At 52.7% G+C, this 25691-nt stretch overlaps 1 protein-coding gene and 1 long non-coding RNA gene across 10 annotated transcripts in view; one reads left to right on the top strand and one right to left on the bottom strand.

Moving 5' to 3' along the window:
• The first annotated feature begins 10755 nt into the window (after positions 1 to 10755).
• LOC122710161 lies at positions 10756 to 21902 on the top strand. The gene is made up of 4 exons (XR_006345840.1): positions 10756 to 10992; positions 11182 to 11324; positions 21243 to 21312; positions 21795 to 21902. It is a non-coding gene; the product is annotated as an uncharacterized LOC122710161 (long non-coding RNA).
• RGS3 (regulator of G protein signaling 3) overlaps positions 13108 to 25691 on the bottom strand; it is a 134885-nt gene continuing 122301 nt past the window's right edge. For 7 of the 9 annotated variants that reach the window (XM_043927764.1, XM_043927765.1, XM_043927766.1 and 4 more), the window contains 5 exons: positions 20504 to 20568; positions 16123 to 16224; positions 15698 to 15759; positions 14853 to 15019; positions 13108 to 14083 (listed from right to left, as the gene is read on the bottom strand). In XM_043927764.1, coding sequence (XP_043783699.1) covers positions 13898 to 14083; positions 14853 to 15019; positions 15698 to 15759; positions 16123 to 16224; positions 20504 to 20568 — 582 coding nt within the window. In that variant the 3' untranslated portion in view covers positions 13108 to 13897. Of the gene's footprint in view, positions 14084 to 14852; positions 15020 to 15697; positions 15760 to 16122; positions 16225 to 16323; positions 16578 to 20503; positions 20569 to 25691 lie in introns of those variants that run through there. The other 2 variants (XM_043927775.1, XM_043927773.1) reach the window with 2 other exon arrangements.

The raw sequence follows: 25691 nt of genomic DNA on the forward strand, positions 1-25691 counted from the left end.
CAGGCTCGCCACAAACTTGGCCTCATTTCCCTTTCATACCCACCCATCCAGGGGGCATGATTATTGTACTTTATCAGAGGAGGAAACAGGCTCAGGGGACGACGGAGGTGAAGGCAGGACCCTGGCAGCCACGAGGAGAGAGGAAGTCCCTGGAGACAGGCAGGCACACTCTTGGCTGTGGGGATCAGACAGGGGAATCAGGGGGAGCTTGCAGGCTTATGGGCTTTTAGCTCCATGAAGCCTCTGCCTCTTTCGTGTCTGTAGAGACACGGACCCAGAATTGGTGCCAGGAGCAGGTGACAGTGTGTGGGGCTTTTCCCTGTCTGCCTCTCCATCCCTCCTGGCAGCTCAGCCAGGCCAGGCACCCTCCTACCCACAGAGCCCCTCTATCTTCAGGCAGTTAGAGCTGCTAGAGGCTCGCCCCCTACTTCTTAGAAACTGAGGCAACCCAGCAGGGGCCACAGGGAGCTTCATGGGAGATAGGCTTTTCCAGCAGAAAGACTCAGGTTTCAGACCTTCCCAGCCTAGAGACCTTGGGCAAGTCCCCCACCCTCCCTGAGCGTCAGTTTCCTCCACTGTGAAATGGGGAATAACAAGAGCTGCCTCCCGGGGTGGTTGAGGGACCACAGGTGGGTGTGTGAAGCCCTTGGCACAGCCCTGGCACAGGGAGGCACTTGATTGATGTATGTCCTGTTCCCATCCCCTGCTGCCCTGGTAGGCACGAGTTACAGCAGGCTTGACCAGTCCAAAGGTCCCTCCCCTCCTGGCCCCAAGAGGAGCTGCAGAAGAAAGAGAAACAGCAGTTCTTGGAAAGTCACCATGAAGTCCTCCCTGGAACAGGCGGGACATTCATCAAGTTGCCATTGGGTGGCCACACCAACCCCGGGGCCCGGAGAGGCCCTCCGTGACCCCTCAGCTGCCTCACTCTGAGTTCTGTGGTCCTATTCTCCACTCCCTGCCTACCCCTGCACTGGCCACCGCCATCAGACACTTCCCTGCGGGGCTCATCTCACTCCACCCTCCCCTGCTCAAAGCCTCCCCTTCCCCCATTCCCACCTTGGCATAAAGTCCTTTATGCCAGAGCATTCCAGGGCATTCTGGGTCTGGCCCGTACCCACTGTGCTCTCTCCTTGAACCTCCTCACCCTGCCCATCAGTTACAGCCAGTCTCATGTGCCCACTTGGTTTCATTACCTGTGGGAAGAGCTTAGTCCAGGCTTGGCACACAGGGGACCCTTTAGCAAGGTGGATCCACAGTTGGCAGAGACATCAGGCTTATGTCCCACAGGATTTGGGGCTTGGGATGTCACTGGTCTCCTCTGACAATTTCTGACTCACACCTGAAGACCCACTTTAGTCTTCACCTCCTCCAGGAAGCCTGCCTTGATGCCCACCCCTCTAGGCCAGTGTAGGTGTCTGCTTCCCAGGTGGAGCTGCCTAGTGGCCCCCAGCCCTCCTGTCACTGCTGTCTTATCTGGATACATTTGGTCCCCACCCACCAGCCTGGCATGTCTTCCCCACAGTCCTCGTGGATTTCAGTAGGGCCTATGTCCACCCACAGGGCTTCTCTGGTGGCTCAGTGGTAAAGAACCCACCTGCCAAGCTGGAGATGTAAGTTCAATCCCTGGGTTGGGAAAATCCCCAGGTCGGGAAGATCCCCTGGAGGAGGAAATAGCAATCGTCTCTAGTATTCTTGCCTGAGAAATCCTATGGACAGAGGAGCCTGGCAGGCAACAGTCCATGGGATTGCAGAAGAGTCAGACAGGACTGAGCATGCACGCACAGCTTTATGTCCACACATCGGTCCTCCTAGCTCTCAGCCCCTGCGGCTCCCATCTGTCCCCTACCTCGTCCCAAAGGCCTTGCAATACAGAGTTAATTTGGAAAACAGAGTTTGCTGCCCTTCTGCAAACAGCAGAGAGTAATTGCTGTGCTGAGTACAAAACAAGCTGACATTCAGAGTCAGGCAGCGCAATTCTTAGGAATTTGTCAATCATCCCTCCCCAAGAGAATCTCTCGCCAGCTGGGAGTAGGGGAAACCTGACCTCTGGGAATGTTCTGGAAATTCCTCCCTTCCCCCATCCCACCACCCCCAGGCTGAGACCCTCCCCTCTTCCTGTTAGGTTGAAGAACTTTGGCTGGCTGCTTGTTTGGAGACCCTGGGTGTGGGGGTGGGGACCCACCTGAGACGGAGTAGTCACGGCAAAGACATCTGCTGACTGTTATTTTACAGAGCAAAATTGCTCTGGCCCGAACTGTGTCCCCTCCCAAGTTCCAGTGTTGAAGTCCCAACCCCCAGGAACGCAGAATGTGCCTGTGTTTGCAGACACGGCCTTTGAAGAGGTGATTAAGTTAAAATGAGGTCCTGAGGGTGGGTGTGAATCCAGTAATACTGCCCTTATCAGAAGAGGAAATTCAGTCCCAGACTCCCACATGCAAACATGGGGAGCAGGCTGGTGCTATCTGCAAGCCCCAGAGAAGCAACCCGGGGTTGCTGACACCTTGACCTTGGCCTTCTGGCCTCCAGAACTGTGAGACAACATGCTGTGGTTGGTCAACCACCCCGCCTTCCCATCCTTGTAGGGCAGCCCAGGGAAGTGGTACAGAGGTTCTGATGTCCCCCATTGTGCGCTCGTCATGTTCGCGGCCTCGTCTGGCTTTACAGACTGTGAATTCCACCAAGAGCTGGCCTGCTCATCCCTCAGAGCCTTGTACCGCACCCTGAGAGGTGCGGAGGGTACTTCCTGGGTGAACACTCCCAAGATAAACAGAACTCTGGTTCACAGGCTCCTGAAGTCAGCAAATGCTGGCAAGCAGAGAGACCCAACCGTGCGTGTCCCTTCCTCCTTGGTGGCCACCTGTGGCGCACTTACTTGGCCTCTGGTTCGACCCTCCCGAGCCCTGAAAGGAAGGCTCCCCTCCATTTCACAGACGAGTAACTGAGGCCCAGGGAAGGCAAGTGATGATGCCCAAGGCCACTCACGGAGTCAGAGCCATTAGGCAGGCAAGCCCCCAGGTCCCAGGGTGGGTCTGAGACGGGGAGGGCTGGGGTGGCCGGCCCTGCAGTATGGCGGGCGCTACAGTGTCCCACCCTCTGGAAGGAGACAGACAGGACCTGGGGTTGCATCCTGACTGCTTCTCTTGGTTGCTGTGTGTGAGCAAGGTTTCCACCTCCCTGGGCTGAGCCTCAGGTTCCCTTGTTCGTAGGACAAGGCTGAGAAAGATGGGCCAGCCGGTGTGGTGCTTAACACGGCGTCCAGCCCACAGAAAGGCCTCAAGGAGTGATGCTAGTGCTGCTGCTCATGACGACAGACTTCTGGAATACGCAGCTGGCCCAGCACCTGGCCTTGCAGGAAGTCTGACAAAGAGCTCACCCTGGAAGCTTTTCCTGCCGGTCAGCGCGGGGGGTGGACAACCTCTGTCCCCCTGCTCCTGACCGCTGTCGTTTACCCTCCGCCCGGCCTCAGTGGCCCATTGTCCTCCCTGCAGAGGCTCAAACCAGGCCAGGCCTGCCAGGAACAAGCAGCTAAAAATAGCCCCCCACCCCCACCCCGGAGTGCTGGGGTCCAGCTGCTCACCTCCTTCCAGGGATCAGGAGCTGCCCCCCTCTTCCCGGCCACTACTCTGGGCGAAGTCCAGCTTGGCCGGCTCCCAGCTCCCTCTCAGGGAGGTCCAAACTCAACACCCGCAAAATATTTTGTGGAAAATTCGAGGCTGGCTATAATTCCCTAGGGCAGAGGCTTGGTGCAGACGTGTAGACACAGCCTGCGGTGGGTTTGGGAGGAAGGGCCTGGAAGAACAGGCAAAGCAAAGAGAAAGAGGGAAAGGCAGTCCAGGTGAGAGGGACAGCAGAAGCCGAGGGAGGAGGGGTGAGGCTGAACAGAGCAGTGGGAGGCTGTGGGGCGTCTGTTGGGAGAGCAGGAAGGGAGTCTTCAAGGGCAGCTCGGGTCCTTGAATGCCAGGCAAGGCTTTCCTGACCTTCAAGGCCACGCCTTGCCTGCAGCCGGTGCCCAAGATGCCTTCACTCCTCGGGCCTCCTCTGAGTCTCCTCCCTAAGGGCTAGTCACAGCCCTGAGAGGAGAGCCAAGGGCTGATGAGGATGGAGACCAGATTCTAAACTTTTCTGAGCGCCCCCATGGACACAAGCATGGCTGTCACCCACAGAAAGGCTGGTGAATTAAATTCTTGAGAAAAATAATGGAAATGTACCAGATTGAATACATTAAGTCCCATCTTTAAAACTCAGATTCTGGGAATTTGATCACTGATTATTCAGTAAGGAAGGCCTTACTTATTATTTGTACATTGGGAGTTTGAATTTTGTTAAATTTATCAATTGATATGATCATATGACTTCTCTTCTTTACACTGTGAATATGGTGACTTACATTGATCGGTTTTTGAGTATTAAACCAGTTTCACATCACTGGAATAAACTTCACTTGGTAATGATGTATAATTTTTTAAATATATTGATGAGTTATATTTGCTAATATTTTGTTAAGGATTTTTGCATCATATACATAAGGAATATCAGTCTGTAATTTTCTTTCTTTCTACTATCTTTTTTGGTTTGGGTATCAAGGTAATACTGGCTTTCTTAAAAAAATTGAGAAGAGCTCCCTCCTCTTCTGTTTTCTGGAAGGGATTGTGTAGAATTGGTACTAGTTTTTCTTTCAGGTGCAAGTGTATTTTAAGCCTCTGTTTGAAACTTGTCTGCTACTATCCCATGGGCCAAAACAAGTCACATGACTGTTCCTAACGTCAAGGGTAGAGAAGGATGATATTTCACCAGATATTTCACCTTCTGTATATTTCACCAGAACTAAGCTCTTCTCTCCAGGCCGCAGGCACCCACAGCCTATGGGCCTTCCTAGCACCCATATCTGACTGACTGGGCCCTCCCAGGAAGGATTTTTGAAGATAGTATCTGTGTAACATAAGTATGCTTGATTTTAAGACTTATATAGCTACACAGTGGGGTTCCCTGGTGGCTGAAAAGTAAAGAATCTGCTGCAATGCAGGGGACACAGGTTCAATCCCTGGGTCAGGAAAATCCCCTGGAGAAGGAAATGGTAACCCACTCCAGGTGTTCTTGCCTGGAGAATCTCATGGACAGAGAAGCCTGGTGGGCTGCAGTCCATGAGATCCTAAAGAGTCAGACACAATTTAGTGACTAAACCATCACCACCACCATAGCTACAGTGCTCAAGACTGTGTGGTATGGATGGAAGGATAGAAACGTAAATCAGTGAAACAGAACAGAGAATCTAGAAATAGACCCATACAAGTATGGCCAATTGATTTTTGACAAAGATGTAAAAGAAATTCAATGATAGGATGGCTAAAAAAAAAATTACAACAAATCTTAGTAAAGACGTGGAGAGATTGGAACGCTTATACACGGCTGGTGGGAACGTAAACTGGTAGTTTGGCAATTCCTCAAAAGTTTAAGCTTGAGTTTATGACTCAGTAACTCCACATCTAGGTATACACCCAAGAGGACAGAAAACATATTTCCACAGAAAAACTTGTACATGAAGGTTCATAGCAACATTATTCATAATAGCCAAAACATGGAACAACCCCAACACCCCTCAGCTGATGAATAGATAAATAAAATGTGGTATAGTTTGTCATATTTGAAATGTGATATATGCATTGGAATACTATCAGGCATTAAAAAGAGATGAAGTACTGATCCACGCTATAAAACAATGAACTGGAAAACATTATGCTAAGTGAAAGAAGTCAGACAGAAAAGACTACATGTTGTAGGATTTCCACTTATGTGAAATGTCTAGCGTAGGCAAATCTGTAGAGACAGAGAGTAGATTCATGGTTACTCAAGGCTGAGTGGGAAAGGGTACGGGGAAGGCAGTGACACCTAACAGGTGTGGAAGTTTTTTAGAGGTTGATGACAACGTTCTAAAATTTATTGTGGTGATGGCTATACAACTCTGTGAATATACTAAAAACCATTAAGTTGTATCATTTAAATAGGTGAATTGTATATGTGATTACATCCCAATAGAGCTGTTATTTAAAAAATAAATCAATCAATGGATGAAGGATAGTCTTTCCAATAAATGGTCCCGGAGCAATTGGATGTCCTTATGCAAACAATAAACCTCAACTTAAATCTCACATTGTATACAAGAATTAACTCAAAAGGGACCATAGATATTAAATATAAAACTACAAATTTTTAGAAGAAAACATAGGAGAAAATCTTTAGGACCTCAGGCTTGGTGAAGAGTTCCTAGATATAACACCTAGATACATAGCATGATCCGTAAAAGAAAAAAAAAAAGGTAAATTGACCTTGAGTAAAATCCAAAGCTTTTCTTTGAAAAAGATGCTATTAGGAGGATGGAAAGACAAACTACAGATGGACAGAGATTATTTGCAAATCAGATACTTTACAAAGGATTCATACATAGAAAACATACATGGTTTTTCCAGTAGTCATGTATGGATGTGAGAGTTGGACTATAAAGAAAGCTGAGTGCTGAAGAATTAACGCTTTTGAACTGTGGTGTTGGAGAAGACTCTTGAGAGGCCCTTGGACTGCAAGGAGACCCAACCAGTCCATCTTAAAGGACATCAGTCCTGAATGTTCATTAGAAGGACTGATGTTGAAGCTGAAACTCCAATACTTTGGCCACCTAACGTGAAGAACTGACTCATTGGAAAAGACCCTGATGCTGGAAAAGGTCGAAGGCAGGAGGAGAAGGGGATGACAGAGGATGAGATGGTTGGATGGCATCACTGACTCAATGGACATGATTTTGAGTAAACTCCGGGAGGTGGTGCTGCAGTCCATGGGGTTGCAAAGAGTCGGACACGAGTGAGTGACTGAACTGAGCTGAACTGAACATACATAGAATGTATAGAGGGCTTTCAAAAGTATAACAATGAAAAAGCAAACATTCTGATTAGAAAATGGGCAAAAGACATGAAGAGAGATTTCACCGGAGGATATACAGATGACAATAAGTACATGAAAAGATGCCCAATATCACTAGCTGTTAGGGAAAAGCAAATGAAGACCTGGCTGAGACAGCACTACATACCTGTTGGAACAGTTAATATAAAACATGGGGCAACATTACATGCTGGCTAGGATGCAGAGATCCCTCACAGTCAGCTAGTCAGAGACAGTTTGGCAGCTTCTTAAACATTAAATCTATATTGAGACTTCCCTGGTGGTCCAGTGACTAAGACTCTACACTCCCAATGCAGGGGGCCCGAGTTCAATCCCTGGCCAGGGAATTAGATCCCACAATGCTGCAACTAAGAGTTCTCAGGCCACAACTAAAGATCCATGTGCCACAACTGAGACCTGGTATAACCAAATAAACAAACTATTTTTAAAAAATTACCTCTATACATACTTATGATCTATCAATGGCACTCCTGGACGTTGATCTTAGAGAGATGAAAACTTGTGTCCACACAAAAATCCCTCCACAATTGTTCATAGCAGCTTCGTATGTAATAGCCCCAAACTGGAAACAACCACAATGTCTTTCAGTACGTAAATGGTGAAACAAACTACTATTCATGCATACCAAAGAACGCTACTCACTCAGCAATAAACAGAACTGTACTATTGACACACACAGCAGCTTGTGTGGATCTCAAGGGTTTTATGGTGAGTGGAGAAGACAGTCTCAAAAGGTCACATACTGTGTGATTCCATTTATATAACATCCTTAAAATGACAAAATTATAGAGATGGAGAGCAGATTAGTGGTTGCCAGGAGTCAGGGATGGTGGAAGTGGGGGAACGAGTGTGACTATAAAGGGAGACCTTTGCGGTGAAATAGCTCTGTATCTTGATTGTGGTCGTGGTTACACAATCTACACATGGGATAAAATGACACAGAACTAGATACACACACAGTACCAATGTCAGATTCTGGTTTTGATCTTGTACTATAATTAAGTAAGATGTAATTGTTGGGGAAAACTAGGTGAAGGACACATGGTACCTCTCTGCACTAACTTTGCACAATTTCCTGTGGATATTTAATTATTTCAAAGTTGAAAACAAAAACCTCTTTCATGTCAAAGAGAACTTGTCCCAGGTAGGTGCTGACCTTTCCGCCTGAGGGGCAGGGGCACTTGGAGCAGAGCTGAACTCAGCCCACGGAGAAGAGCCATGTCCAGCCCAACTCCTCCTGGATCAGTCGACTCTAACGGACATGTCAAAGGATGAGGGCGAATAAATAATTGTTTTTTCAAAAGCTGCTAAGTGTTGGAACCATTTGTTTTGCAGCATTAGTTCGATAATAGCTGACTAATACACACCCACTTGCCACAGCCCCTCTCCACTGCCCTAAGAGGATGGATGTCTGTGGCAGAAACACCTAGTTGTTCCCCAACATCTGCTCTACACTTCTGTTACCCCAAAGTAACAGAAGTTACTGCTTTTTATCTGGTCATACGGCTGTCTGGAATCAGACTACATTTTCCAGCTTCTCTTGTAATGAAGGGTGGCCCTGTGACCAAGTCCTGACCAATGTGATATTAGAGAAAGTGCTATACGACAGTTTCTGGGAGCCTTTTCTCAGAAATAATTGACCTCCACCTTTTGCCCTCTCTTTCCTACCCCTTCACCCTTCCCAGATGCAGGTGTGATGGCTGGAGCTCAAGCAGCCATCTTGGACATCAGGCAGAAGTTACAATTTGAGGATGGCAAAAGTAACAAAGTAGAAGGAACTAGGGTTCCCAACGATCATGGAGATGCCATGCCAACAGGAGGCTGCATATGTGTATTTCCTTTTCATAAGAGAGGTTACAAAGTTCTATCTTATATTTCCCGTCATGCACAACAGGACTCAATCTTTATTCGGTAGCTTCTTACCTTTTTTCATGAGCTCATCCTGTGCACCTGCTAACCATGCTAAGGACTACTATATGCTTCCCACCGTTTGAGTAAGTATTTATTAAGCACTTACTCTGTGTCAGGCAATGTAATGGTGCTGGGAAAATAGTAAGGAGCAACACAGACATGGTCTCTACCCTGAAGGGCTCTGTAGTTGAGAGGAAAAGACAGAGAGCAATGAAATGAATGCATGTGGATAAGTAAATACCATCTATGACAAGTGCCTTCAAAGAAAGGCACAAGGCAGTTTGTGAGCAGACAAAGGCCCTCTTCTCTGGAGCCCTCTTCTACTCACGGCTATCAGGGAAGGCTTCCCTGAGGAAGTGACATCTAATCTGAATTCTAGGGAAAGTGGGGTTAGGAATATAGCTTAGTGCTTGTGGCTTAGGCTCTTACATCATTCAATCAACTGTGACCTGACTGATATTAGTAGATATTCTGTTTGGAAATATCCACCATTATTTCATGGAAAACTTTGGTCCCTGATATGCACTGAATTATCTTCATAAAATGACACTCTGCCCCCTAAATTGTTACTTGTATATAATCTAGTGACAAAAGTGGTTGCAATGTTTTCTGGAATAAATTTTATGATTTAAGCCAAAAAAGGAAAAAAAGAAAAGCTCTGCCCTCAAGCCAAGGAGAATCTGAGTCAAGAGCCCCCAATCCAAGCCACTAAACTTCTCAGACTGGCACGAGCTAAGACTGCCTGGGAGTTAGGGTTGAGGTCCCAGTTCCTACTCAGTCACCGCGTCCTTGTCTACTTTCTCTAAACTCTAACTTTCTCACTTGTGAAATGAAAACAATCCTCAGACCTTCTCTAGGCCTCTTGCGAGGCCTGGTGAGGGTGAGGCATGGAACGCCCTGGGGTGAGGTCTGAGCTGTCATTTTTTATCTGCAACCTTACCCTGCCCTCCCCCAGCCCCAGCTATGCCTTCACTCCCATCGAGCTGAGCAGACTCCATCCTCAACTTGTCTCTTCCAACCCAAGGGAGGGGCCCCCCTGGGAGCAGGGGGCCAAGGATATCCCCTTCCCTCCTTTCTGGCTGACCAAGGAAAAGACAGGAAAAGCCAGATGTTTCACAGATGTTGCAGATTGTAAGCAAAACAACAGCACAGGAGCGCCTTCTCTGAGGTCCGGGGTCTATCGCTTGAGGGGCTGGGAGCACTGAGGGAGAGGCAGGGGTGAGGGGCAGGATTGGTGAATCAGAGAGGTTCCAGGATAGGATGCGAGCGGGAGGGATACAGCAAGGAGGAATTAGGCAAAAGGGTCCAGGGGAGCCAGGCAGGGAGGTGGGGGTAGGGAGGTCAGGGAGTTTGGTGAGGGCGAGGGGGTGGGAAGGAGTAAAGGTGGCTAACTGGGTGAGCCTGTGGGGGCCTGGCTGGGTAGGACACCTATGGGGGCTATTGCTGACCTGCCTCCTTTGCCCCACCTCCACTGCGGGATCCCAACTTCACTGGGGAAGAACTTTAGAACCAAGAGGCTCCCCAGTGCTCCTGAGCCACCTGTGGAGGTGCTGAGCTCCCCAAAGCAGGAGGGATGCAAGTAGAAACCCAAGAAGGGACCCAGGCACCAGGCAGCAGTCAGATCCAGAAGGTCTCTTCCAGGTTGGAGAGTCTGGGAGGCCGTATCTGCCCCCAGCCAGGCCAAGAGGCCAATAGCATGAAGGTCCACATGGAGCTGGGTGAAGTGGCCACAGGCAGGCCTGGGCTGAATGCCCGCCCACTGCTATCCACCGAGAGGCACTACCGTGCTGCGCTCTCCCCTTTTCACCCTTCACACCCAGTTTGCCAGCTGACCCCGGCTGCCCGCAGCCAGGCCAAGGCTGGGCAGCGGTACGGGGACAGATTGTTTGTGACCTACTCCCTGGAACAGGCTGGCTTCATTCTGCAGTAAAACCATTCCTGGAAGGACAGGGATCTGGGGTGCTCAGGCTCCCTGTCCACTCTAACGAAGGTAGAGAGTGAGCTTGGCCACTTCCCCGTGACCCTGAAAGGCGATGTGGTTGGTGGCAGCTTGTGCTGGAGGCGCAGGTCCCTGGGCCAGGCCCTGGGCTCAACGTGCCGCCAACAGCCTCGCTGAGTCACTGCCACTCTGAGGTAGGTGCCGATCCGCACAATTTGTAGATGAGAAACTGAGGCAGAGAGGCTACGATTTTTTTTTTCCTCCAAAGATTTGCAGCTTGTAGTAAGTGGCAGAACCAGGGGCTAAGTGAATCCTAGAGCCTGGCTCCAGGGCCTGGGCCTTGCACCTCTTGCACATTTGCTGCTCCCCTCCCTCTGCCTCAGTCTTCCCATCTGTGAGATGGGGAGGGACCTGGACAGGACGTGGTGACCTCACAGCTCTCAGATCCCACATCGACCGGCCTGGGGTTGCTAGATGGAGACCACATGTGAAAGAAGAAATGGGGAACAGCCCAGACACCATACGGGTAAGGGGACTGCGGCCTAAGGCGGTGAGGGCTGTGCCCAAGTCCCTCGGGAGCCCAAGTGGGGGTGGGGCAGGCAGATCCAGGCGCTTTTCCAGGCTGTTCTCCAGCTGTTGTGTGTAGCCAAAGCAACTTGGAGGCCAAGGGCGCCGGGTGTGAGTAATGGAAACCAGGCAGTGGGGCCTTCCGAAATGGGAATTCCATCTGCCTGACTTGGTTCTCCTGGCCTGAGGTTTCCATGGCAACTTGGGAATGGGAAAGATGGAGGGCCCAGCCCAAGGCTGACTCCCTGGAACCTAGGGAAAGGGGAAGGTGAGTCTCCTCCCAGACCCAGGGTCCCCTCCTCGCCACGGCAAGGCCAGATGAGCCCAGACCCTGACGCCCTGGGTGCCGATGTCAGCTCTGCGGCTACCGTTTTGGGGGACCAGGAGTGGTGTTGCAGTCCTCTCTGGGCCTCAGTTTTCCCAGCTGTCAGGTGCCCAAATCTCCAGGCCTGGACGACACCTGAGTGTCATCCCTCACTCTGATCCAGACGCGCAACTCTGTCCCCCGTCCCTGTGGGTCATCGAGGCCCTGGCAGTTCCACCCTGAGAAAGCCCTTCACCATTTACAAAGCCAGATGGGGTTCCCTGGCCAGGCCCCCGGCACCGGGGAGAAGACCCAGCCCCACTCCCGGAGGAGCTCACACCCCGGTGCTGGGGGAGCAGGCTGTGACACTTATTAAGCACCTACTATCTGCCTAGCCCGACATTAGGACCCCAGAGACCACCGTTTCTAATGTTCTCCACGTGCAGGGGGATCCTGGGGTGTCCCTGCCCTGGGAGACCAGCAAGGGAAGGCAGGGAGGAGAGTGGCTACACAGCCCCCTATCCTTTGCATCTCCACGTCCCCAGGGGGCAGCCCTGACCCCAAAACCCCACACAGGAAACAAGCCCCAGGGAGATGGGGTCCTCCTGCAGGAACTCTACCTGCCTTCATCTAAGTCAGCCCAGGGAGCCGGTCCCCACCTCGGGCCACACCCTGGTCCCTGCCTCCAGACCCTCGCAGGTGGTACCTGTGGGCATCAGGGGCAGCTTTTGCATCAGCTTGAACAGGCTTTCTTTGACCTCTCTAAGCAAGCAGTCCAGCCTTTCCTAAATGTGTAACTCCTGTTAGGAACAGAGGGGAAGTCTCCCCCGGGGCCACAGAAGGACCCGCCCTGTCACCTCCTGAGCTCTTCCTCCATCCTAAAGTCCTCCATGAGCCCACCCACCTGCAGCTGCCACCCTGCCTGAGATCCTGGCCTCACCCACCTTCACCAACCACCCCTGTGCCTCCTATAAGTTCCCCTAGAATCTCAGAGTGTGGCAGAGAAGAAGAAAGTGGAGGAACTTGCTGAAGGTCACACAGCCAGTTAGCAGCCCAGCTGGGACTCCATCCAGTAGCCGGCAGAGGACAGCAATCCAGAGAGCTGTGCAGTCAGGCGGGCTTAGGCTGAGCCCCGTCCCTGCCACTTGCCGGCTGTGTGACCTTGGACAAGTCACCTTCCCTGCCTGGGTTTCATGTGCCTCATCTGTAAAATGGGGATAACCGCCACCTCCCAGGCTTGCAGGGAAGATGAGACCGTAAGTGGACAAGCTTGGCAGAGCTCACGCACAGAGGAGGCAATTGATTGTTAGGGAGCAGCACCCGCACCAGGACGGGAGGCAGGTGATGGCAAGGGAGAAGCAGCCTGATTGACAGCGCACCCACCAACCCTCCCAGCCCAAGGCCCTGGGAAGCCTCAAAACCAGGAACACAGGCAGGGTCGAGAACAAAAAATAACACAGGCCTTTTATTTGCTCCAGAACTCGGCCGCTGTGTGGTCTGAGGGTGCCATGCTTTCCCGGGGCCCCCCGGGGGACTCCCCCCCTCACTCAGGGGGGCTCGATTTCGGTGTGAGGTCAGACTGCAGCCCCCGCCCCTCTGGGCCTTATCGGTCCAGCAGGCCCAGCTGCCCGCCACAGGGCTCGGGACCAGTGAATCCCCTGAAACTGGAATATGGTGCCCACCTTCTCAGCAAGGCGGCTTTTTCACAAGGCGTTGGTTAAAATATTGCACTTGTAAATTAGGAAAACTGATGAGGCAAAGGTTTCCTATTACAGGACGACGTGCCAAGCATCCAACTACTGTTTAAATAAATAAAACTCAAGGCAGGGGTCCGAGCTGTGAGCCCCAGCAGCTCCCCTGAAGAGCCCCGGGGCTCAGGCCTCGGCCCCTGCCCCACCAGCCAGTTCTTTAAGGAACTTGGTCGTTGCGAAGTCTCCGCAGCAGGGAGCAGCAGCTCCGGATCTGTCTTAGCCTGGCCGGGCCCCCGACCTGCCCAGGCCCTCGGGCCCCCTCGTACCAGGGCAGCGGGGACCCAGTGGGGCCAATCCCTCGACTCCTCCAGTGGCCTGGGCCTCTCTTGGTCCAGGCCTCTCATCCAAATGTCCGTCTGTCTGTCCGGACGCAGCCTCCGGGGGCTTGCTTGCCCCCTCTGTCGCAGGGGGGAGGGAGGCAGGTGGGGAGGGGCCCAGCCCGCCTGGTGTGAACACTGAGCTCTGCCCGCGTGGCCCCTAAAGCGGGGGACTCATCTTCTTCTGGTTAATGAGGTCCAGGTAGAGGTCCGAGCGGAGGAAGCGCGGATACGAGTCCTTCTCCATGAGCCCAAAGATGCGCTTCTGGGCCAGGTCGAAGCAGCCCCGAGTGACGCTCTGAAGGTTGTCCTTGGTGTGCTCCCGTGTGTATGAGTCCAGGTTTACCTGCGGGGCGGAGGGCGACGAGGTCAGGGCTGCCTGCAAGGACCTGCTCCTGGGGGCCGAGGGCCGGGTCAGGACCTGCCCAGCTCTCCTCTCCGAGCCCTTCTGCTCCACATCGTGAGGTTCAGAGGGGAACCCCCACAGGTTAGCAGAGTCAAGTCCTGGTTCGGTCACTAACTGCAGGGGTGGTAAGAGTTTTTAGGGCCTGAAAACATCACCTCTAGGGTCGGGCTACCTGGGTTCAAATCCCAGCAGTGCCACATGTTAGGTGTGTGACCTTAAGCGAAATCGCTTCAGTGCTCTGAGCCCTGGCTGTCTTAAGTATAGGCGGGAATAACAGTACATTCCTCAAAGAGTTGTGGACATTAAGCATCACCATCCATTTTAAATAGAAAACGCCTGGCACACAGGAAGCACTCAGGGGACGTTAGGCTCTCTGGGACTTTGTCTCCTCATTTTAAAAATGAAAATAATATTAACACCTATTTTACAGGTTGTCCTGAGGGTTAAACATGAAAGCTCATCTGTGAAGGGCTTTGCGTGGGCCTGGCACCGAGCAGCCCCTGAGAGTGGCCATTCGTGTTATCAGTCAGGATTCTGTTCTTCCTGGGAACCCCAGCCTGCTTCCTCTTCACCCTGGGCACTTGGCCCCTCAGAGTCACTCTGGCCTCTCCCCTTGCTGAGCCCCTCCTTGAGGCTTCCAGCCAGCCCCCTCACCAAGAGGCCGCTGGGCATGGGGACGGGGGCCTGAGGGCCCAGCCCAAAGCCCTACCTCCTTGCACGCCTGAATGGCGATGTACTCAGCAAAGATCTTCTTGGCCTTGGCCGCCATCTTGGACTGTGACTTGACCTTCTTGAAGTCCTCGCATGCCAGCCAGAATTCCAGGTTCTCCTCACTAAATTCAGTGCGGAGGAAGGCCTGGAACACCGCTAGACCATCTGTGAGGAGAAGCCCAGACCCTGAGGTGAGAGGCCAAACCAGCCCCTCCTGCCCTCAGGCCCCCCTCCGCAGCTGACCCTCTTGGCTCATTTTGGGTGCAGATGCTGGGAGCTTAGTAAGGGGACCCGCTCCTGAGAGCCAGGAACCCAGGATACGGTCCCCACCCCTGCATTGCCTCTTCATGGGCCTTGGTCAGGTCTCTCCCCAGCTGTGCCTCAGTTTCCTCATCTGTCAAATGGGAACCACCTCCTGGATCCTAGTGAGGATCAGAAGGGGTTCCCGTCCACGAGATGACAGGCAGATTTGGCCCCGTGTACGCCCTCAGCACATGGAAGTGTTTATTGTTATTCTGGGAATACGGGTCTGAGTACACAGGTCCCAAAGGCCTCTGGCAAGCAGTGCCAGCTCTCATGGACAGGGAGGGGCTGGCAGCAGCAGGCTCCAAGGCCAGACCAAGGGCCTCAGCCTTTCCCAACAGCGGGGACACCTGACGGCCCGGGAAACAGGGAAAGGCAACCTCTCCAGGGCCAGATGCACTCTCTGAGCCTGGGAGAGGAGGACAGGAGGACGGGGCAGAGGACACGGAGAAGGGAACAGGTCGGGTGGCCCCAAGCCTGGGAGAGGAGGATGGGGGAGAGGACATGGAGAAGGGAACAGGCCGGGTGGCCCCCACTTACACTTGTGGACCAGCAGCTTCTCCAAAGACTCGCCCCATTTGAGTGCTTCCTCTGAAGTGGGCCTGAGGGGGAGGCAAGGGACACAGTGAGGGGCCAGGAGGCTCAGGGAAGCGAGCTGACCTCTGTCCGCTGTCCTTGGCCCCACAAAGTAGCTGAGTCCCATGAGGAGCACACGAGGAGGCCCACCCCCTTTCCTGGGGCCGGCGGCATCACATCTACCCCCACCTCTGCCCCTCCCCGTCCCGGGACAGCAGCTCCCCATCTGCGCTGCTCATGCAGGGTATGAGGCTCCTTCCACAGGAGCCTCCACCACCCCCGAGCCGGATCAAGCCAAATGCATTCTCCCTTACACGCCCACCAGCCACCCTGCTCCCACAGGACCTGTGAGTGTCTGAGGGGGCCCAGGGGTGCCGGAGAGGACCTACTTGAATGACTTCATCACTTTGTCTGTCTTGCCCGTTGGCTGGGCCCCAGGGGATTCGTTCCGCCGCCTAAAGATGCCCAGCTTGTTCTTCATGTCCTTGGCTCTGGGGACAGAAGCAGAGAAGGGGGTCGGTGAGGCCGGTCCACTCGTCCCCTGCCAGTTCAGGGTGGGGAGGGCAGGGCCCGGGGCGAGGGGCACCTACTCCTTCATGGTGTGCCGCCTCTGGAGGTTCCCATTCCGAGTGAGGTACATGCCTCGGAGCATCGCTGTAGGGCCCCCCACCTTGCTGCCTGGGTCGGTCTGCTGCAAGCACCCCCAGGCTCCTGCTCCCAAGCCGGGTACCAGGCGGCAACGGTGCAGGCGGCAGCCGAGCGCTCACTGGAATCCCAGCCCCGGACAACTGGACTCCCAGGCACAGGCCAGGCTGGGACTCAGACAGGAGGAGCCAGGAAATGGGAGGGACCAGGACGGGAGAAGGGAAAAAAAAAAATATCCCTCCTGGCCAACCCTGAGAGGCAGCCCCGTGAAAGGGGCATGTGTCTGTAAGGGGCGGCCTCTGGGGCCCGCCCAGGCAGGAAGCCAAACCCGTTATTTGTGACTGGCCTCCCCGTTACCATGGCAGCGCCCTGGGAAGGAGGAGAAAACAAATCAGCAAATTGCTGGGAGGGAGGGCGGTTGGGAAGGGAGGCTCTGCCCCTCAGGGTGGCAGGACCAGCTATTTTTAGCCAAGAGCCATTTTTAGCCCTGTCACTCCCCCAGGCAGATTTCAGCCTGTGGGCAAGCTGCTGGTGAGGAAAGGGTTAAGTGTCTCCTGCTCACAATTGCCTCCCTGTCCCTAGACCCCTCTCTGGGCACCTCCCAGAGAATAGTTTCTGCCAGCAGACCGCTCAGTCTCCGTCATCAGCTTTGGATATATCCACCCATGAATATGCAGGATGTCCCATGAAGTTTCAGTAGTTTTAAGCTCCAATCACTTCAAAAGTACAAAGCCCATAAACTCTCAAAAACATCATTTGAAACAAATTAACTTTTTTACGCCTACTTAGTCTTATGACTTTTGAATAATACATTTTTTTGTTTTAGTTTTTGATCTCTGTCCTTCTGATTAAAGACGACAAATGCTGACTGAACTGAAAAATTAAATGCGTAAAATTTAAAATGCGTTATCAAAATCGTAAAGCTAAGTAAGTGTAAAAGAAATTTAAATAATGGAGCTTTCAAATGTGTTTTATACGCTGGGCAGCTTACTTCTGAAGTCATCCGAGCTTCAAAGGGCACTAAGACCGACTGGACGCCCTTTTAATGAAGGCAAGTGTGCAGGTGGAAGTTAGCAGCAGAAGTGCTGCAGCAAGACCATCTCAGGAACAGCTCCCAGCCCCAGCCATTACCAGCTGTGTGCCCTTTATCAAGTTACCTAACCTCTCTGAATGTCAAGTTTTCTCATCTGTTAAACACAGATGATGATAGTACCTACCATCTGCTGGGGTTGTTTCGAGGCAAGGAAAAAATGCACATAAAGCTTTAGTACAGTGGCTGGGGCAAAAGGACTCAGGCTTATCTACATGGACCCTGAGGTCCTAGGGCAGCTGATTGAGATGAGGACCCTGCTCTAGCAGATTCCAAGCCAATGAGATAAGGCCAAGGAGTCCAGGGACGGGCAGCCCTCTGGTGAGGATCAAGGCCTTCTGAGAGCCTTGGGGGGCTAGGAGTGAGAAAGCCCAGCTTCTTGGGGCACAGTGCTCTGTTTCGGACCCCAGCTCCTGGCCCGCTGTCGAGGTGAGGACATAGAAGCTGAGGGGAGGGGGAAGTGGGGGAAGAGCTTGCAGGGTCCAACCTGCAGGCTGCCGCCATCCACTTGGGCTCATTGCTGGCTCAGAGACCACTGTGTTTCTCTGTGGCTGGAGGAGGCTGAAGCCCCTGCCAAGTCAAGCCTTTCGCCCTAGATGCACAGCTGGGCAGACCCACAGATGCACGACACAGCTGAAGAAGGCCTCGAAAGTCCAATAGCTACCCAGGTAACTCGAAAAAGGATGGTAGAGGTCAGAGATGCCCCACATGGGCCCAGAGAGTAGAACTGAGACCCACAAGAGGAACCTAAAGGGACACTTTCCTCCAATCAGAGCCGTGAAAAGATGGGACAAGTAGCCACTGAAGAATGGGCTCCCATCACTAGGGGCTCAAAGGCTACTTAGCAGGGGTGCTGCAGACCTCCTTCAGGGTGCTCTGCTTAGAAATAACAGGCTCTGTGGGAATACCCTGGTGGTCTAGTGGTGAGGATTCTGAGCTTCCACTGCAGGGTGCCTGGGTTAGATCAGATCCCTGGTCAGGAAACTAAGATCATGCAAGGTGCGTCATAAGGCCAAAAAAAAAAAAAGTAAATAAATAACAGGTGCTGAAGGAAAAAAATAAATTTAAAAAATTTAAATATACGTGTAGGCCTATTTATTTTTTTAGAGCCATCACGCCAGGTTTCAGATCTCAACTCTCGGAAAAGCAACTTAACCTCTTTCTGCCTCAGTTCACTCATTTGTAAAACAGGTTAAATAAGAAAAAAGGAAAGTAAAATAAAAATTATGGTAAAGGTCACTTCTGTGCGGGGTCTAGAAAAAGAGTACAGATGAACTTACTGGCAAAGTAGAAACAGAGTCACAGATACAGAGAACAAACCTAAGGTTACCAAGGAGGGGGTACGGATTGGGAGACTGGGTTTGACATACATGCATGACTGTGAAACAGATGACTAATGAGAACCTGCCGTTCAGCGCAGGGGACTCAGGGCTCTGTGGTGTCCTAAATGGGAAGGAAATCTAATAAAGAGTGGATATTCATATAAGTGATTCACTTTGCTCTACAGCAGAAACTGACACAGTATTATAAACCAACTATACTCCAGTAATTTTTCTTTTTTCTTAAGTATTGTAAAGGCAGGCGGCGCAGTGGTAAAGAATCCGCCTACCACTGCAAAAAGACGCAGGTTTGATCCTTGAATCAGGAAGTTCCTTTGGAGTAGGAAATGGCAACCCACTCCAGTATTCGTGCCTGGAAAATTCCATGGACAGAGGAGCCTGGCGGGCTGCAGTCCATGGGGTCACCGAGTCAGACACAACCGAAGCACGCATGCGTGCATGCAAAGGTTAAATTAGATAATATATGTAAATACGCATAGAACAATGCCTAGCACAATCAACATGAGCTATTTATCATTGCAGGTTCTAAGAGTCCTCGCCTAAGCATTTAAGAATGTGAGCCATGGGCCGTCAAGAGGCAGCGCCCCACTTGGAAAGGCCAGAGTGGGTGAGGCAGGAGAGCTCCAGCACCCTGGATGCCTGCCCTCTGCCGCCCTCCACTGCCACACCCCTGCGCATGCCACCGTCAGCCGTTCTGGTGCCGCCTGCACCGGATGGTTGGTACAAAGAACCATCTCTGTGCATTTCACCTTCCCTAGAAAGTGCGACCGTTCCTGGCCGCAGAGTGAGAGGAGAAGCCTAATGTTGCTGCAGGAAACTGGAGAGGGCAGGGGAAGCTGGGGAGAGTTTCTAGGGAGTGGAGCCCAGCCAAGGTCGAGGTCAGGGAAGAACGTGGCAGAAGGCATCTCGGAAGGACTCGTCCCGGACCCCGAGGCCGAGGCCGGCCTAACTGGCGTGCGATGGTCTGGCACTGCAGGGCCTGGAGGGGAGGGGTGCCCTCTGCAGGCCACCACGTCCCTCAGCGCCTTCTCCTCTGTCCCTGCCCGCAGTCTCTGTGGCCCGGGGTACAAGGAGACCGTGGGGAAAACCCTTCACTCTCTGCTAATGAATGAGCACCTCTAACAAACCTCCAAATGAAAAGTATAAATTCTGTGGAGGCGGTGGGGGCAGAAAGGCATGGGGCGCATGGGATCCGCTCTCTGAGCCGCAGCACCCCCTGCTGGCCATGCCCGGGACTGCCAGCATTCAAGCGCTCAGGGGAGAAAGGGGAATCTCGTGACCGGTCAACCCTTTCTCAGAGGGAGCAAAGACCTTGTCGTGGTCACTTGGCCACCGCTTGGCTTAGCAGCTGGGCAGAGCCAGGGCAACCAGGCCGTTTGCTTTTGCTTGATTCCCTGTGGCTTCCAGATACTAAATCGGCACCTTGCCTCACTCTGTGTGGATGGACGCTGAGGGCAGTGCTGGGTGCTCGGGACCCTGGTTGACCTCACCCTGGGGCCACCGCTAGGTCCCAAGATCCCATTTTTCATGAGTGTCTGTCTCGGGTAGGACTGGATACAACCCCTTCTCCTTGCCTCTACCACTGGCCCACTGGGCATGGAGAATAAGCCGGAGGACAGGGGAAGGAGAGGGGTGCAGGGTCCGCTCCCCCACCCCCATCACTAGGGTGAGGACCAATAGATCTTTCCAACATACAGGTTTTTGCTCTTTCTCTTCCGGGAGGTGTCATCATCATCCCCTACTGTGTCAGGCCCGCTCATCTGCAGAGAAAACACAGACACGTTGCAGCCTGGGCTGTTGTCTGAGCAAAGAGAGGCTCAGGGATCTAGCAGGTCCCGCCAACCAGCCCACCCCCACCTCCATGCTCCCACCCCTTGAAGAACAGCGGAGGGAGGGAGACCCCGCTACTAGGAGCAGCCTGCTCACGGAGTGTCCTCCTCGTGCACCTAGGAACGAAGCTTGTACGGGAGCAGCGCTCACGGCAGTAGGGCAGGACAGAGACACAGCTTCAGTCAAGGTTCTGCTGTGTGACTCAGCCAACTGCTGTCCCTCTCTGAGCCTCTAGTGCTTAATTTCAACATGGAGATCATAGTGACTTACCAACTCAGGATTCTGAGGTTTTTAAAGAGACCTGGGATGCGTCAGCCGTGTACTAAGTGCATTATTACATAGGATAGTACCTCTCTTGCCTTAAAGCTTTCCCTGGCTCCCAAGTACCCTTGAGACAATGTCCAAACTCCAGGACATGATGTACAGGGTTTACCATCTTAGGATATGGGCAGAAAGCTCCGTATCGCCATCAGTTACAACTCCGTCAGTTATCTCTCTGGCCTGACCCCTGCTCCAACAACCTCTTCAAACTGCCCTCCAACCAAAAACCATTCCAACCAAAAACCTTCCCAGCCGGGCTCTGTACACGTTCTTCCTTCCATAGGAGATGTTTTGGTGACTCTCTCACCTCCCATTCCGTCAAGACCCAGCTTCAGCAAAGACCTAAACCTCAGGTAAGCTGCTTAAATGCCTCCTCACCCAGGAAGCCCTCCTGGACCCCTAGACCCAAGGTTGTGCCCTCTTCACCCCTTCGACGGCCCTGCTGTATCCAACATGGCTTCTCTCCGATCTGTCTCCTCTATTGGAGTGGGAGTTCCCAAGAGCAAGGCCTCTGTCTGCCTTCACCTCTGTCTAGGTCACCTTGACTGGGCCTGGTGTATGTTAGGAGTTCAAGAAATACTTGAATGAATGAATGAATCAAGAGAGAGGGAAAGCAGGTTGGGCAGGATGAGTCTTGAAGGCTTCACTGCTTGATTAATGGCCTGCAATTTTATTTCCTGCTGTTCCACTGAGCCCCCAGATTCTGCCCTGCCCTCCCTCCACCCTCCTTGCCTTTGCCTGTGCCGTGCCCCCTTCCTGGAATGCCTTCTCCTCTTCTGCCCAGTCTTGACTTCCTCCTAGTCTGTCACCCCTCCTCTCTTCCACACCACTCCAGACTCCCACCGTCTCTCCTGGGGCTGCCTTCTGTTGCCCTGCGTCTGTGTGTCCACCCTCCTCCTGAAGAAGTCAGACCCCTGCAGTGCCGACCCAGAGCAGAACCGCAGCAAATGCATTGAGATGTTGGAAGAGCTGCGGCTGAGATGCCCCAAGACAAGACAGAAGGCCACAAGGCGTGAATCTCAGCTCTGACTCCTCATGAGTCACACCTTGGATCTCAGTTTCCTTTGTAAAATAAAGAAAATGGGCTGAACTTTAAAATACCATGTTCTCAATCCTGGGAGGAAAAGTGGGCTCAATCCAGATATAGCTGGAGCTATCAGCCTCAGTGGGGCAACGACCCAGAGATGGATGGATGGATGAGTCATAGCTTCATTCATGGAGTTCATGCTATAGGCCAGACCTCAGAATGGACATTATCCAGACACTGTCTCATTAATCTCAGAGTTAAGTCCATAAAGTAAACAGAACCTCAGAGAAGTTAAGTCATCTGCCCAAGGACACCCAGCGTTTACGTGACAGCTGGAATCTAGGTCTGTCTGAATTTAAGGGCTGTGTTTCTCCGCCAGAGGATGCTGCTACTCAGATGCAAGGACAGAACACATTATGAAGGTTTTCAATGAACGACTCAGGGGAAATGCCGCCTCTTTCCTGAGAATGCTGCCCCACCAAGGTTGTAAACACGTGTGTACGTGCACACACAGGCACACGCCCAGCTATGGTGCGGGACTCCGAATCTATAGTTTGCAGCCTGGGTACAGATGCTGCCTCCACTAACTTTGGAGACGTTCCCAGGCTTTCTCAGTTTCAGCTTCTTTAGCTCCAGCAGAGGCATCCACCCCACTGTTGGGAGATTCACCAGGATAAAGTCTGTGCCCCCGAGGCCCAGACTGGTACACAGGGCACCCTCAGGAACTGGGGGCTGCCAGCATTCACCGCCCAGTGATTGCTGTCACCGTCTCGCCCTTGCACACAGGTCATAGTTGTCTGGCCTGGCCAGGCAAGGCCTGAAGCCCCCACCCGTGGGAAAGGGCCCAGAGCCTGGGCTTCCTCCCATTTAACCTCAGCTTCCGCACTTTATCGGCCCCACACAATGGGCCTGGGGACCACTCCCGCCCCGCCCGCCACCCCCAGCCTCTGCACTGCTGGGAACCCGGCTCTTCCTTCCACTGCTGGGAGGGGGTCATCTTCTCCAGGGTCGGCTCTCATTAGTCAGCCTGAGAGAGGGGCCGGGGAGCTCAGGTCCTGGGAGTCGGCCCCCAAAGTGGCCAGCGAAACCCACACGCCAAGGGGGTGCTGTGTGCCAGAAAGAGGCTGAGACAGAAAGTCGGGGCTCTGCTTTCTAGTCTCAGCGTGGCTCCCAAGCCTCCTGTCTCCGGGAGCTGCAGTGAGGCCTGCCTGAGGCTCAGTACACAAAGGGTCTCTCCTTCCCATCTACTCCCCTGCTCTGCTCCTTACCTCCTCCGTGCTGAAAGGTGACTGGAGACGAACCCAGAACCACTGAAGCCTGCCCTTCACTCCAGACAGAGGTCCCTGAGGCCCGCCCAGCTCCCACCTGGCCACCTCCAGGGACTGGAGGAATAATTACCGTTTATATTGTAATTATAACTATTATAATACTCACAGTTAAGAGTTAAATGCTAAACTGCCTGGATTTGAATCCTAGCTCAGTCACTTATTAGCTAATCAACTTCAGCCAAATTACATCCCCTCTCTGTGTCTCGGTTTCTTTATTTGTAAAATGAGGATAGTAATTGGACCTCTCAAAGGGGTGTTATGTGGATTAATGAACACCTGTGGAAGAGTCTGATAACTAGTAGCTACGGCGGTGTGAACTAAAACTGTCTCCTGCCATATCAATAAACAAGAAAGGTCACAGCCATCAGTGATCTCTGGCCTCCAAATGTGAACGAGGGCTCCCAAAACTGCGGTCCAGCAGATGCTGCCCCCCACGCACCACCAACAGTGACTGCTGAGGAGCCAGGGAATGCAAGAAGTAGCCATCTGCCAACTCCTAATGAAACAGGACTGGCCCCAGACAGCTGAGGTGCACACGAAAGGAATGAATTCAGTGAGCCCAGAGGTTTGCATCTTCCCATACATGGAATGCTAAATTCCTTAACTTGATACCTGATCTTTGATGTTCAGACTGTCTGCAAACTTGTATATAGCTTGACTTCCTCTCCTGTCTCCTTGGAGCAGTTTTCTCAGATATACTGAGATGCTATCTCCCAGGCTCGGAGTCATTCCCACCAAACAAAATAACTCTCTACTTTCAGGTTGTGACTATATTTTTTTAGTGGTTAGAGCAGTTATTCACTTCATGCCAGGCAATGTGCTAAAGTGCTGTGTCATACTTTAATTTAACCTTCTCAACAATTCTAAGAGCTGTTTGCTGTTATTTCCCCCTCATTTACAGCTGAGGAAACTGAGGCCCAGAGCTGTGTGCTAAGTCACTTTAGTCATGTTCGACTCTTTGGGACCCCATGGACTGCAGACTGCCAGGCTCCTCTGTCCGTGGGATTTTCCAGGCAAGAGTACTGAAGTGGGCTGCCTTCGATTTGCCTGGGCTCTCCAAGCTGGCAAGTAGCAAAAAAATTTCAGGTCTGGCTGCAGACCCCACCCATGACTTGGGGGTCTCCTGTAAGCAGGGCCTCACCTGATTCCCCCTGTTGGTCCTGACCTGACTTCTGGGGCCACGTGGTCATGCCTGGCTCCTCTCTCTGACCCAGACCATCCTGGAAGACCACATGGAACTTTGCAGAAACACTGGGGCTAGACTCTACACTTATTTGTTTAGACAGAGGAATGAATCCTCTCGACTTTTTACAGGTAGGAGGCTGGAAGATGCCATCATGACTTGGAGCTGGAAGGCGTCTTAGGGGCTCCCTTGTCTGAACCATAGCCTAGATGGGAAACCGCTCCCCTGACAGCCTCTGCCCAAGCTGGTTTCCTGCAGGAGGGGAGACGGAAGCACCGCCAGGGAGGGGCCACAGCCTCTTCTCCCCGCTGTCAAAGAATGACCCATGATTCTGGGCTGAGCCAGGCCAGGCTGGGGTGAAATTCACAGATGCTCTTGGAGCGTCCCTGGCTCCCAGGAAAAGGACAGACACAGGCCCAGAAAACCTGTCCTGCTGGACCCTTTTGGGAGCAGCCGGCAAGACACGGGTCTGGCGGCAGAGGGCGCTGTGGGACAACTCAACCCAGCGCAAGAGCCAGCCAGCCTCAGGCGGGGACCCACGGGATAACCCCAGGATAACCCAGGGATCTTCTCTTCTCTAGACCTCAGGCAGCCCACCCCTAAGGTGATCGTGGCCGAGTGTTCCATCCCTCAGGTCTGTCTGGTTCAGATCTTCCTAAACACAGCAGAGGGGAGGGGTAACACAGGGACGGTCGCCTCTGGGACAGGCAGATTGTACTATGGCCAGCCTCGGTTTAGCCACACGGCAGCACAATGATTGGCCGAAGGCCACAGTAGCTCTGCCTGGCCCTCCTGGGTCTCACTGGATCACAGGATCACTACCGTGGGCACAGAGCTGTCAATAGACTGCAGTCGTCTGGAATCCCTGTGACAACTCCCTGAAGACTTAGCCACTCCTGTTTTATAAGAGAAAATCGAAGCTCAGGAAAAAAAAAAAACTCAGTAACTTGACCAAGGTCTCAAGACCAGGAGGGAGGAGGCAGATCTGAGACTGAACCCAGTCTGACCCCACAGCCCGAAGACCTCAGCCCTCTCCCCTTCACCTCTTGCCTGGCTCTGCCTGAAAACCGTGGTCGGTTGGCATCCGTGGACCCTCCCTGGAAAGCCAGGCCCAAACCAGGAAGATGGAAGTCACGGGAAAACCGCCACCTCCCCCAGCTGCCAGTCCCCAACCCCCTGCCCCTCACCTGCTAG

The sequence above is a fragment of the Cervus elaphus genome, chromosome 16, assembly GCF_910594005.1.
Source record: "Cervus elaphus chromosome 16, mCerEla1.1, whole genome shotgun sequence".
Taxonomy (NCBI): Eukaryota; Metazoa; Chordata; class Mammalia; order Artiodactyla; family Cervidae; genus Cervus; species Cervus elaphus.